The sequence below is a fragment of the Apostichopus japonicus genome, chromosome 21, assembly GCF_037975245.1.
Source record: "Apostichopus japonicus isolate 1M-3 chromosome 21, ASM3797524v1, whole genome shotgun sequence".
Classification (NCBI taxonomy): Eukaryota; Metazoa; Echinodermata; class Holothuroidea; order Aspidochirotida; family Stichopodidae; genus Apostichopus; species Apostichopus japonicus.
In genome coordinates this window covers 5,769,653-5,783,822 of record NC_092581.1, presented here as the reverse complement: position 1 = coordinate 5,783,822, position 14,170 = coordinate 5,769,653, and the positions used below count along the sequence as shown (strand labels likewise).

Sequence of the window (14,170 nt, the reverse complement as noted above, 5' to 3'; positions counted from 1 at the left end):
TTTAAATTCAAGTTGTGTGTAACTGTTTCAGTCTAACTAGTACTAAACTGTAGTTGTAGCTTAAACCATCTCCTATGAAGAAGTGTCTTATTCTAATAACATATTTGGTCCTACAGTAGGGATACTTGTAACTATACCTACAGTAGACCTAGAAGTTAGGCCTAGGGGACTAGCTACATCAATTATCAATATTAGTGTAACATAATCTAAGTTGATCTAAGTACTTGAACCTGTGTGAACAGAATCAACAGCTTTAACTTCCTCAACTTTCGACGTGGTTCTCATTCTACCGTTACTAACCAAATCGTCCGTGCTCAACGAGTTCCACTACACCCGACATAATAATAAACTATTGAGATGGGCTCGTGACCATGAGGACCCACAGATGATGTTGTATACTGTAGGCTAATGTAGCCTAGACCTGTACTGAACTATGGTAACAGTTGCTTTCTCTAACTTATTGACCCAACGATCATACATGTTTTTAATTATTTCATTAAAGCCTCAGCAGTTGGTTATTTTCTTCGCGGAAGCTTTTCAATAAGAAGACATCACATGCCATCGGCCACTAAATCGCCAAATTTACTGTTTCTTAAATCTTACCTCGTGAACACAGGTGTCAACCCCTGCCAGTGGTTGTGTGGTTTTAAGCTAGTGTAATCGATTTCTGCCGTCAACACACCAAATAATCATTGGTTACACTGTCTCATTGGACTGACTTGCCAGATCAGACAATGTGACTACTAATATAAACACTTTATGTTTCTTCTGTGAAGTTATTCCACATACGGTATTTCATCAGAGTTGGTGTTGTTAACCTGGAATGGCGAGATGCCCTGCACGCGCTGTCTCACACTTAATATGGATAGCCTATTTGACTTGTTACTTGTTACTGTCTACTGTATGAAGGCGGTTGTAATAAAAAATACAACAACAAAAAAGTCAACCAGCAGAAAAGTCATATACGGAAGCTTGACAGCGCCATGGGAATAAAACATTGTGTTTTAGTAATGCAATAGTTGAGTAGAAAAGTTGACATCGTTCTTTGTTGGTTCACAGTTGTTCTTGTACCTGTTCTCAGTTTAATGGTCCTTTAGTAGTGCCCGAAAATTAGTGGTCACTTATGTTTCATCTATGTAGCCTACCTTATCAGTAGACGACCTTCCGATTAAAAATCTATTAACTGCCCAGTTAAGTGCCCATAATCTATTGAAGATCTGGAAATCCTGTCGTACAGGGATCGACAAGTCTAGGGTTATCAGCCTAAGTCTGCGATATTAATTCATATGTTTAGAATATGGTGTATTACGATGATCGTTAACTTTATAAAGAATGTTGACTGTTGCTAGGAAGGAAAAGCTTCACAGATCCTTGTCATTGACAATCGTATTAGGGCAGGGCCGTCTTAAGAGATCACCGGGCCCTGGGCCCGGCAATGGAGCGGGGCCCCTCAATCAAGTGAGTTCGAAAAAAGTTGCGTGAAAAATTGACATCCTTGACAATCGCTCAAGCATAGACATGCCTGCATTTACCACCCCTCCCTATGTCGCGCATAAAGCATAAAACTAATTTAGCTGAACAACATACGTGATATATCTAAAAGCTGAAATACATTATAGAAGAGTAATCTTCCAGTTGCCCTCCATCCCTTGCCTAACAATATTCCAGGGTTGCCAACTTAGATTCGAGTGTCAAACTCTCAAGTGTTTCACCAACTCTCGTCACAAGTTGTCACGTATCGAATTCAATCAGGCATAATGGCCTATTCAATAAGTTTTCCTCCCAGATTAAGACATGGGGTTACTACGATTGGGGGCCCCTGACATCGCGGGGCCCTGGGCCAGGGCCCAGTGGGCCCATGCGTTAAGACGGCCCTGTATTAGGGATCAATTTCTGACACACAAGACTGCAATCAGTAAATAGCTAACTCGACATTGTTTGAAGATTTTTCTTTGAAGCTCGACGGCAGCTAGGCCGGCCGCTGAGGATTTTAGTAATTGTTATATAAATTTTAAATAGTTCTAACTTCATTTTAAGTCCAATGCGATAATGGTTTCACAAAAAAAAAATCTGAAATATTTCGTTTAAGCAGATCATTCACACGGATGCGGATGCAATCAGATCATAACGTCAATTGAAATAAATAAACTGTTCACGTTGCTGTGGTGCTGTGGAGTAATAGGCCTAGAACTTTCAACAACATATAATCATCCACAACAGCCGTTTGGCACAACCTCTGCCACCCCCCCCCCTCCCCCTCCCTCATCCCCGTCACGCCCATGCAGCTTCGTCCAATCATATAGAAGAAAACTTAAATGTGGACGCAAATATTGTCACAAAGCGAGCTTAACTTTGTATTGTTCTCTAACTTCTGTTCCCATTTTAGCATACCCAACCCTTTTTGCGGTGTCCCAATTCACCGTTCCCCATCAAGCTGTTCACTGTAACAAACCATACTGTTTCCTAATAAACATAGCATAGATATGTTAGTCACTGTATACTGTACACCGTTGAGCATATGTTCCTGTTAACGAACCAATAAATACCCCTGGATACTAATAAACGCTTAGTGAGTTGAATCGACAATAATTTTGCTGGAGCCAGTATTTATCATATCATCATGTCTCTAATGACGTAGGCGGTATAATTACAGCTGGGGCCCACTTACTAGTAGACTTAAAATTATTTTTGTAAGTAGCCAAACTAAGTCCTTTTATATTTGAACACAAAGTACGGGGTTAAATTGTTCCGGTATATAAAATCATCGGGCCGCATCTGAGTGATCCAACGATTGGACTTGCTGGAACAGAGTCGACACAATTCCGACAGTTTCTCCGATTGTACAATGATACTGCAAATATCCCTGATGCAGGGGCTTAGAAGGACATCATAGATGACTTGCATCATGGGGAAATGGTGCTACAAAGAAATTTGGTTGATGATCCACTGCAGCCTTCCCTGACCTGCATGTTAGGCTAATTTCGTGTTCTCCCGTAGTTTGTTTCATGTGGCAGGCTAAACAATTCCGTTTTTTTTTTTTCATTGCAGCAAGCTTATTTCATTTACATACCCACCTCTCTCAGACTCCCAACCGGCTACTATGCTGCTGTTTTTGCATCAGTGTTACAATTAACATTACGTTTGTTGAGCATCAATTGCTAACCGTACGGGATATCACAAGCACCCTATAGTTCTTCCTTGAGGTGTGGGTTGGCCATGCACTTTTGCCTGACGGTTCACATGATGTAAGTGTTATCCACCGCATAGCAGCCAAATGGGATAACAGTATGCACAGATGGATGGAACCTTGCATAATAAAAAAAATCCTTACATATGGCATGAAGTTCACAAAATTTGACCAAATTTGAAATTAATAATTCAATATTTTCGATAGTTCAATCCCATGCGGATGGATTTTAGTATCGAAAAGTTAACATAATTAAAAGTACTACGTAAGAACATATGTTAGAGTAGAAACAAACATATGTTGTTTACTAGCATCCGTACTTGAGAAAGAAGGCGGAGCTTCGGGAATGTTTGAAGTATTACTCAGGCTCCTTGAAAATGATTGGCACTATATCATCATATAGTTATAAGCCAATCAAACCAGATCATGTGTTGTATCTACATGCATTCCCTTTCGTGGGGAATCATGATACACACCTGATGAATCACACAGTCACAGTCCCGATGCAAGGGGACTGGGATGAGAGCGGATCAGTCGTTTGGTTTTTTTGTGCCCAGGTCCTTTTCTGGGTGACTTTTCTTAAAAAGTACGGTATCAAACCAGCAGAGAAAAAGAGGACAACTTTGTAAAAGTTTATCGGAACGGTGTTTTACCTTTATCGCAATGTGCCTTCGGTTCTACTATTTTGTAATGAATTACAGGCAGCATGATGGCGGAATAGTAACTTTGAGTAACTTAAAAGTTTTGGACATTGAATTCGTTAAATCATAAAAAAAATTAACAGAACTCAAGCAAAGATAAACAAATCTATGAAAATGATGATAAAACCGGCCGGTGCAAATGATCATCTTTGATTGGAGAAATAATAACTTCATATAACTATTCACATGACCTCACTCCTTCCCCGGACCCGTCACTTCCCTGGAGTTTCACCACCGCCGTGGTCATAGCTATCTATAACTTGCTCAAAAGCAGTTTCCCCTATTTCCTGCAGTGTTTGCTCCAATTTTGTTTCTGATACACTTTTATTTAGAGCGATCTGTAGTAAAGTATCGACCTCGAAATGATTCGATAAGTAAATTACGTCAAATCGAACATTACTACATACCCTCGACCAGGGGGATAGGAGCCGGGGACCATTGGGAGCACGCGTAAGTGTGCCCCCCTCCTTTACTCTGTTCCAAAACAGCAAATGTGCCTTCCTGGCAAATAAAATGTGCCCGGTGCCCCTTTGATGAAGAACTGTCTTTTGGATAGCTTAAGCCTTTGTTAATTTTAATATTAGTTTAATTATTAGTTTAATTATTTATTTTTAGTCTGTACATGCTACTTTTAAAATGGCATCTCATATCTTTTTGTAGCACGGTTAACAACAAACAATCTCAATATATAGTATTGATAGCATACTAACACATCATATATATTTAAGTGATTTGGCCGGTGTGTATCGGCTTATAGCATAACGATTGGTGGTTGTGGAATGAGAAAGTGCTCCTCTGATGTTGTGCCCCCCCCCACTTTTTGGAAGCTTCCTATCCCCTGCCCTCCACCTTCCTTTGGTGACGTTGTTTCCATTTCGAAATAAGTCCGGGATTTAGAATTGAGGAGGGGAAAGGTGCTCCCAGATTAATTAAACAGGTGTGCGTCTGCACTTCCAAATATTACCCTCCACCCCTTAGTGCTTTAATGTAATGGGGTCTATGCGCAAAAGGTTGTTGTAGTTATGTGCAGTGCAGGGCTAACGGGGACATATGGGCATTGGTTCAGTAATGTTGGGTGTCAGCCTGTCAGGTACCAGGAAATCACATATAAAGGTATACAACTTAAAACATTGGGAAGCCTCCGATCCCCGTCCCCGCCCCAAAATGCAAGGAACAGGTTTATACATGCATTATTTTTGGCTGTCAGCCTGGTTCTGGAAATTGCATCTAAAGGTATTGAATTTTAAAACTTTCTCGGAGAGATACCCCCCCCCCACCCACCCACCCACCCATAGAAACAACACCCGGCTGGGAAATAGTATTTTGTGCTGTCAGGTGCCTGGAAATTGTATCTAATGGCATATCATTTGAAATAATTCTCCGAGATCCCCATCCCAACACTGGAAATTTACGCCGTCGATGCTTAGGTTGGTAAATGTCCTTTACTTATTTCATCACCTCTGAAAAAAAATCCACCCCCCCCTCCCAAGGTTTGAGAAGATTCCTACCCCTATATGTTTCCCTGTTGTCCCCTATATATATAATTGACGCAGCGTCCCGGGAATGTAACCCCCCCCCCCACCCCATTCATTGATCCCTCCTATATTTCGTCAGGCTTGGCGCTGGTCCGTATTTAATTCTAGGGCATCCATAATTTAAGGAGTGCTACCAATATGTTAAGGAGATGTACAATATAATGTGTCCCGTAACTTTGCCAGTCCTATGAAGTTTTTGTACACATGTGTGATGGTACAAACCTGGGTAGGTTACAGTTTGCGATCTGCACATTCAGCACGGGCCAGGCCTGGTGACAATTATGGCCGCCTTGCGTCGGTGGGTGTGGGGAACGGAAGTGGGTGGGGGCGGGGGTTGGTGAATCACCATTAACGATGATCACCGATGCGATTAAAGTTGCTAACGTTGGCAAGTTTCCATGTAACTTACAGCAATGATTCTACCTATTCCAATCCCGATATCAATTATCTGCCTTCAGTTACCTTTGGTACATGAATTTTGAAGTCAATTCCAGTGTCGTTGAATCGATTCGATTGCATTGAGAGAGAGTTTAAGATTTTAGATCGTTCCATTATTGTTGGGTTAACATTTCGTATATGATGTGGTTGTTAAGTACAAAAAACTTCTATTTTAACAGTAAAAATCAACAAAAATTAAATATTAATCTTAATTATTATTATGCTAAACATATTTTACGATAATTTAACGAGTATTTAAGAAGTCTTCGTTCAAAACTATTTAAAGCAACCTACCAACCAAAGGTCAACAGACCTATCTCTTCTTGACAACAAATTGTGAAGTGAATGAGCCTATACAGTTCACGAAGTTACTGCAACCAACTCTCATCGAAGTCCGAGTGTCTTCAGAAAGAAAGAAGGAACTGGACCGAACGATAGTGATATCAAATGGATGAACTACAGTCAGCTGAAGAGGTGATAAGATATATTATTATTATTATAAGTGACAATAATTTGTGTTTTCCAGCTTGCGGGAATACATTGTATTTACCATTTCCGTTGCAACACAGCCCTTCATGGAAACGTACACGTTAGGCAATAAGCCTACGTAAAGCCTTGTATTGTAACACACATACTGACTTAGGCTACCAAGTAACATTAGGCCTAACAACAGAATAAGGAAGGGCTTGCAGACATGCTGTTTCTCTCGCTTTCATGGTCAAATCTCAAGGTTTTCTCACATGCGTCATTCTCTGGTACCCTTAGAATGCACTCCAAAAATAGTTATAAAATTGTGCATAGTTTGGTGAATTGAAGTAGATTAAATGAGCCTAGCCTACTACAATATCAATGCCACTGTAGTGTAAGCGTGACAGTGTAGCAGTGTTTCTACATTTCAAAATTGCACTTCCCGAAAGGCGCCCCCAAATATCCTTAAATGCAGCTATCATTTCCTGAAATTGACTTTGTGCATGCCTATGATAGCCATCCAGTTATCAAAGCGTCTTGGAGATAGACTCACGCAACCACTGTCCCCATAAACTTTCTATACAACAGCGTGAAAAGACATGTTTAACAAGGTTTCAGGTAAAGTGCAACCATGAAAAATGTCAGGTATTCAAAACGATTAATTGCAAGTTAACTGTATTGGAACGGCAAAGGCTAATTTCAACAACAAATCGTTACCTTTCGCTTACTGACAGTCTTACTCTGCCAACAAGTCTCGGTGCATCACAGCTACCTCCTCATTATTTGTGTTTGACCTCATTCTAGCGTGAAAACGTAAGATTCTTTTACTGGGGCCCAGTTTTGCTGCCTCCATTGGTTAAAGCTGTTAGAAATTTAACTTTGTTATAAGTAGTCCTAGCAAACTTTCCTGTTTAAGGCAAGACCTGTGGTCATTCTTTATTAGCTTCAGCTGACTAAATACTCTATCGATGGCTGCATTAGAGAATGGGAAAGAAAAACACACAACCACAATTTTTGTGAGATTTGAAAAGACAAATTCTCTTCGTTCATCTTTGAGCTCAGTCTTCCAGTAGTCTTTTGGTGACAATTTTCCATCCAGCGCCGGGTGAATCGCTTGCACTCTTCCAGGGTTGGCCGGTTTTTACCGGGCGGTTTTTACCGCCGGGTAAAAACCAGGTTTTTACCAGGAGGTTTTTCCCACCTATAAGTGGGAAAAACTGGAAAAAACCTCAAATTATATAGAATTCCTTAAAATTCATGTGGAACTTGTGGAGGAGCATGGAGACTACAAGAAAATGGCATCTTATGGTAGGGGGTTGGGTAACATCCAAAGAACAGCCATGATCTATAACTTTGTAAGTTTTACCGATTAGACTATTATGAATAATTCAAATAAATTATATATTGGATGCTCAAATCAACAAACTTTATTTTCCTCTCGAGATGCATAATTACATAATCTAGAGAATGGACAAGTATCAAACTGTTGGTGCCTCCTAGGGTTATGGTTCGTCATATTATACATGTCACATTGTCTTGTTACATATATAATGCAACACCATCACAAAAACATGGAAAGTGAGCAAACATATTCACAGTGTAACTTTTACAACTCGCTCGCCAAGTAGATCTCTCAAGTAACAATGAAAACTACATAGAGTGTACATGTTAAATTCTTGCAAACTACAGTATGAACTATGAACATGTTTTTGTGTCTTAAAATATAAGTTACATGAAACTAAAATATACCTGTATAGTGTTCAACCTATCAAGCTCGGAATAACAATTTTGCAAAGTGAATATTAGCTGGACTTCCAGAGTAAATAACTGACGTTTAAACACATAATTCTCAGAACATGTGCTTTACATAGTTTCAAAGCAGTTTCTATTGAGCCCCCAGGATTGAAGTTCACCTCAATAGACTGTTGCCTACTGTATTAATTGAATGAACTGTCTGAGCACATAATAGGCCTAAAGAATTTAGGAGGGGTGAGTGTCCCAGTGTAGACCTATAATGGTTTGGGCAATAGGCAATGCATACTGCTAAAGAGATCATGAAAGAATAACATGTGCAATATGAAAAATACTCTTTTTTCCACAAAAAGTAGAATTAGGTGGTGATAAAATAGCTCAAAATGAAGCTAAGAAACTCCCATATTCAATAACATATGCCTGTCATGAAACAATATCGTGCCTACTGATGACCCTGCATATTACAGACAAGTAATAATAGTTTTCGAGACGGAGGCGGTTTTTACCGGTATTTACCAGTTTTTCCCGGTTTTTACCTGGTTTTTACCGCTTAGTGGGAAAAACAGGTTTTTCCTGGGAAAATGCCAACCCTGCACTCTTCATTCAGTGTCAGCATCTTGGGCTGCTGCTTCCTCCTTAAGATTCAGCAACCGTTTGAACAGTGGTGCCAAAGAAGGTATTGATAGATTTTGAACTTCTGCTGGTGTTAAGCATTTCAGGAAGTCCAGTTCCTCAAGGTTTTTGAATCTGCTCAATATCTGCTTGAAACTTCCACAAGATACCCTTTGCAATGCGTTTGAAACAGTTTGACATCTGGGTGATAAGTTCCCAAGTCATCAATAATATTTGGAATCGTGTGAATCGTCTTAAATCCTGTGTACAGTTTGTTGAGCGATAAATGGTATTCTTCCAGGCTAATATCTTTTTTGAGAGGGACGGTCTGTCTCACATATGATAGTTCCATAAATCTGCTGCAAAGGCCATTTTGCAATTTGTGCAACTTTTTTGCATCATTTCTCTTTGAAAAAGGTTGTTTAAGGATGTAAGTCTGTCAAGGTTGTACGACACAAATTCCAGATAGGGCTGTGTAAACAAGTTATTTAGACTTTTCGAACTCACATCGTTTGTAGGTGTTGGATCCTCCAATGAAGCACCACAAAAGTAGGGTTTTAGTGCTTCATATTGCTCCAGTAATCTATCAACACACATTTTGATAGACAACCACCGGGTTTGCCCAGCCCTGAGAATCTGATGATGATCTAGATTAAAGAAATCCTGGAACTCTTAAAGACCTACCAACTTCTTGAGATCATTTTGTAGCATGCTGGTGTGATTTAGACTAGTGTAGACCTTTATGTCTCACAATGGTACGTTTACCCAATGTTTTGTCTACCATACATGTGCTGCAGTACGGTACAAACTTTTTGCCAACTTTCTTCGTCAGGAAAGACTTGGGTTTGACAGCCACACATCACTAAATTTTACTTCATTCGTCATACTCTTCCTACTTCTTTCTTCACTCATTGTGAATGAAAAATGTGTGCTTAAACTTTTTAAGACAGGACTGACTATATATGAAGACTTGCAAACAAATAATCCAAATCGCAGCACAAACTAGAACAACACACAGGAGCTGACTGTTTAACCGGGGAGTTGTGCCATTTCAACTCCCTGCTAAATACACTGGGCTGCATTATGTGCATTATGGAAGATTGCGACAGTGACGATTGTCATAAAAGTGTAAAGTGTTTTTTGCGCTCAATTTACACGGAATTACCTGAAATGTTTTGATTTCCTGAAAGATTTCCCCGAATCGTCCAGATTTCCCAATTTTTACCGTTTTTCGGGAAATCTCCTTGAAAGTGGAAACAATGCAGTGTAGTATTACAGTACCCACTGGTAACTTGTTGTGAGCTCTATGTACTACAGTATATACATTGTCGACAGCTCAGTAACCGCAGTTCAGTGTACATAATTGTTTCCCATTGTTAAAGTTGTGTATTTTTCTCAACAAAATTGAACTTCCAGTTTTAAAATTTATACATCGCTATAAAATTTCTTATGCAAAATGCTTAACTTCCTACTTTTCCCTGAATCTTCTTACGTTTTGCATAAAAGGTGTTAATCTTCCGATTTTTGTGACAAAAAGGTTGGCAGGGGAAACTGCTATGTACATAACGTTAAATGACCTGACTGGTCAGTTCAAAGATTGTTATCGATAAATATGTTTCAGAACTTGCATCTTTGTTTTCTTTTACCAGTTGTTCGGCATATTGACCACTAGCTATTAATTGAAATCAAAAGTGAGCCTAGTTTCAGTTACCTGTTACCCGACCAGATAATAATAAACGGGTTCCAGTTATCGTTTTTTGCTACCCAACTCGGGCCTAACATTGGGATGTAGTAATACTATGCCCTACATGTCCAGAATATGATGTTTATTAAATAAACCATGCATATCAGTGTATCAACATGCCTACAGTACCTTACAGTAAGAGAACGCACATTTCTTTGTGGTGATGTGATTCTAAAAGTATTTTTCACATAACATCAGAGCCATTTTAGTACCATGTGATATTTTTACCATATGTTATTTTTTTCCCTTTCTCAGACTACATTTGTGGTTGATGAGGTGAGCAACATCGTTAAAGAAGCAGTAGAAGGCACGATAGGGGGAAGTGCTTACCAACAGAACAAAGTTAACCAATGGACCTCAAATGTAGTTGAACAGTGCTTGAACCAGCTTACAAAATTAGGCAAACCCTTTAAATATATCGGTGAGTTTTTATGTATGGATCTTATTTCCTTGCAACAGTATCCTGTCGTTTGAAGAGCCGTTATTGCCTTATTGTTTGTCATATATATATATGAATGACCAGAAAACAGCACATTCACTTTGTACTGACTCTTAGAAATCATTCCTGACCTTTAATTTATGATAATTTAACTTAAACTGATTGCTTGTCTCCAAGTGTATGCTCAAAAATTGAGGCTTCTACATAAATAATGAGAGCACCTTATTTAGTTTGAAAGCCAGCAAAGAAGTGGCTTTGAAGACCTTTCAAACAATGGTATATTCCATTGTCATCAAACAAGAAGTGTGAAGCATTATTTGATTTGTCAGTTTACTGATGTCATAATGTATGTATGCATGTTCAAGTCAGTGTAGTTTGGAAAGTCTCTCAATGTAGCAACTCTGTTTGCAAACATGTCAGTTAATCCATGATGAAAATCACTGTAAATCAGAGAATTGTGGTTTGTTGTAAATTCTTATATCAAATCATTTCACAAAATGCTCGTTACATGTGCCCCAGGCACTACAGTATAACCACAGTCGTGATTTGTAAACGCCAGTAATTTTGATGAACATAATTAAATCTATGATACTTTCTTCATTCACAGTTACTTGTGTAATAATGCAAAAGAATGGTGCTGGATTACACACAGCAAGTTCCTGTTTCTGGGACAACCAAACAGATGGTAGCTGCACAGTGAGATGGGAGAACAAAACCATGTATTGTATCGTTAGCGTGTTTGGCTTAGCCATATAGCTCCTTAACATGTTGATAGCAATGGGATGGGCTAAATTATTTACACAAAGTATCAACTGAACCATTCCATTAGCTAGAAATAAGGTTGTGACTGCCAACTCTGTTTTGGCTTTGAAAGACTTCAAATGTAAGTGCTATTTAGATGCATTCAATGTTATAAATGGTTACTGCATTGCGGTGTTTGCTTGATCTAAAATAACACGCAGATAGTGAATACAATGAAACATTAGGATATATGCTCTCTTTATGGAAGGCATATTGTCAGGGCAGTAATGTGCCTGCAAACTATTTCAATGCGTAGTTTCGTATTCACTGTGGGCCTTGGGCATTTTCCAAACAATACCGCTAATGTATCTATCTTAGTAAGTTTATCAGTCTAGCCTGATGTTAAAATTCTTCTTTTCCAATATGCCTGCATCTGCATCTTCATTAATTTGTGTAAAACTATTAACTGCAGTAAAATAAAACAAATACTGATGGCGTAGCAAATGCTTCCAAATATTGTGAGCCTATATTGTGAATCTTGCAAATAGTGTGAGTCTAGCCTGATGTTAAAATTCTTCTTTTCAATATGCCTGCATCTTAATTAATTTGTGTAAAACTATTAACTGCAGTAAAATAAAACAGTTACAAATACTGATGGTGTAGCATATGCTTCCAAATATTGTGAAACTTCAAAGGATTAACAGGAAGGAAGAATCCAGAGTGTCTGCTAAGATTGAATGAGTGAGTGAGCTACTTTTAGTATATTTGGATGCTACAGTATAGTGTTGATATAATAATGAAATATCAATGGTTTCATATCCTGACATTAATTTATTGTATCAGTCTTTTGTAATGCACTGGTGGTGATTTTGATGTACCAGCCTGCTGTTGATGCACAAATCATCAATGGGATATGGCTGTTGTGGTTTCCCCTAGTCAACTGTTGTATTTCCATATTCCTGATGGCTAGAGCTTCTGTTTGAACTTTAACACATAAGCTGATCCTTTTGCAAAGTTGTAATATTTACATACTGTAAGTTAGAACAACAACAGCCAAAATAACATAACTTCAATTCCTTGCAATGTGAATTAGTTATTGTCCTATGACTTCAATGTTTACCTGAATGAAGATACTTAAGATAATTCCAATTAAAACCTTTATTAATGTTACAGTTCTTTTGTTCTTGGTAGTGGTGGGTATTGTTGTTTTGTAGTGAAATGCATTTTATGGCTGGCTACAGTTGGTTTTGCTGTTAATTGAATTTATAAAGGGCATGGAATGGTGTTGTTATAGTAACTATTGAATTTTTAATAAATTGTAACTGAATAATTCACATACTTGAGTGATGACTCCCCTGTAATGTGAATTGCATCAGATCTTTGTTGTCCTCATTCTTTATAATCGGTTCGCTTGGAAACTCTTTTGTCAACGACCAAAGTGATTTCAACATTTGATAACTGATGGTGTCGGATATTTGCTTTCCAAGTACAATGATTGCTATAGTAACTTTCTTAAGTGTGAAGTTGAGGGACGTAAATTTGTGGCACAAAAAAAAATGTGGAAAAGAAAAACATGTTTATTACATCTTCTTTACACTATAAAAGGTGTTTCTGTTACTAAGTTGCTACTATTGTAAATAAATATTTTTAGCTGTGTAGAAAAGAAGACAAGGATTGCTGTAATTATTTTGAATGTTTGATTCTTTATATGGCCGATGTGATATGAATTAGTTTGTTACTTACAGGTTATTTCAATTCAAGGAAGTCTCTTTTCATTAACTAAAAACAGTGCTTGTCCTCCCATCCAACAATCACACAATCCTAAAATCCTCCCATCCAACAATCACATTTACTACTGACAGGTTATTAGTGTTGATTATGTTGAAGTACTGTACTTTTGTGCAAGTACTCGGTCTCCATGAAAAGTAGTTGAATGCTAAAGTACTCATACTCATCATTCCTGTTCTGACTCAGATGCTGAAGTACTCTTACTTGTTCTCTATTTTAACTTCTTGGTACATGGTCAGGACGAGTACTTACTAAACCAGAACATGTTTAGTGGTTCTGATGCCCAAACATATATACAAAATACGACAAAAATTGTACTTATTTTTACTTTGTCCCAACAGTGTAAAAACAGATAAATGTTAATGAGGTCAAACTTTATGATCTCATAGGTATGTATCTATATACTTATCCAAGTACATGTGTAAAGCTTATTAGACATACTGTTATTATTACCATTTCTTAATATACATGGCATAGGAACCAAAAGCAATGTACTCATCATGCCCTCATCTACCTACCAAGTATGACATTTCATCTTGTGGTTGTTGATATATCGTGTTTACAAGCTAATTTTGACCATTCCCAGTAAGCACCACCCAGTCATGAATATTTATGAGATAAAGTTGTTGCAAAGAACATACTATGTACTTACATCACCCTACCAAGTATAAACTAAATCTGACATGGTTACAGGGAGATTGACATTAAGCACTGAATGAAATGGGAACCAAAAACAATAGGGCACATCGTGGGGCATCTACCTAC

The 14,170-nt window shown here is 38.3% G+C and overlaps 2 protein-coding genes across 4 annotated transcripts in view; one reads left to right on the top strand and one right to left on the bottom strand.

The window, feature by feature from the left end:
* LOC139962499 (synaptotagmin-like protein 5) overlaps positions 1–915 on the bottom strand; it is a 63,996-nt gene extending 63,081 nt beyond the window's left edge. For 2 of the 3 annotated variants that reach the window (XM_071962521.1, XM_071962519.1), the window contains exon 1: positions 604–914. The gene's annotated coding sequence lies outside the window, so the exon portion shown is untranslated. Of the gene's footprint in view, positions 1–603 lie in introns of all 3 variants that reach the window. The other variant, XM_071962515.1, reaches the window with a different exon arrangement.
* A 5,260-nt stretch (positions 916–6,175) lies between these two features.
* LOC139962993 (dynein light chain Tctex-type 1) lies at positions 6,176–13,288 on the top strand. Its single transcript, XM_071963437.1, has 3 exons — positions 6,176–6,335; positions 10,693–10,858; positions 11,484–13,288. The coding sequence occupies exons 1-3, from the start codon at positions 6,309–6,311 to the stop codon at positions 11,630–11,632; spliced, it is 342 nt and encodes a 113-aa protein (XP_071819538.1). The 5' UTR covers positions 6,176–6,308; the 3' UTR covers positions 11,633–13,288.
* The last annotated feature ends 882 nt before the right edge of the window (positions 13,289–14,170 follow it).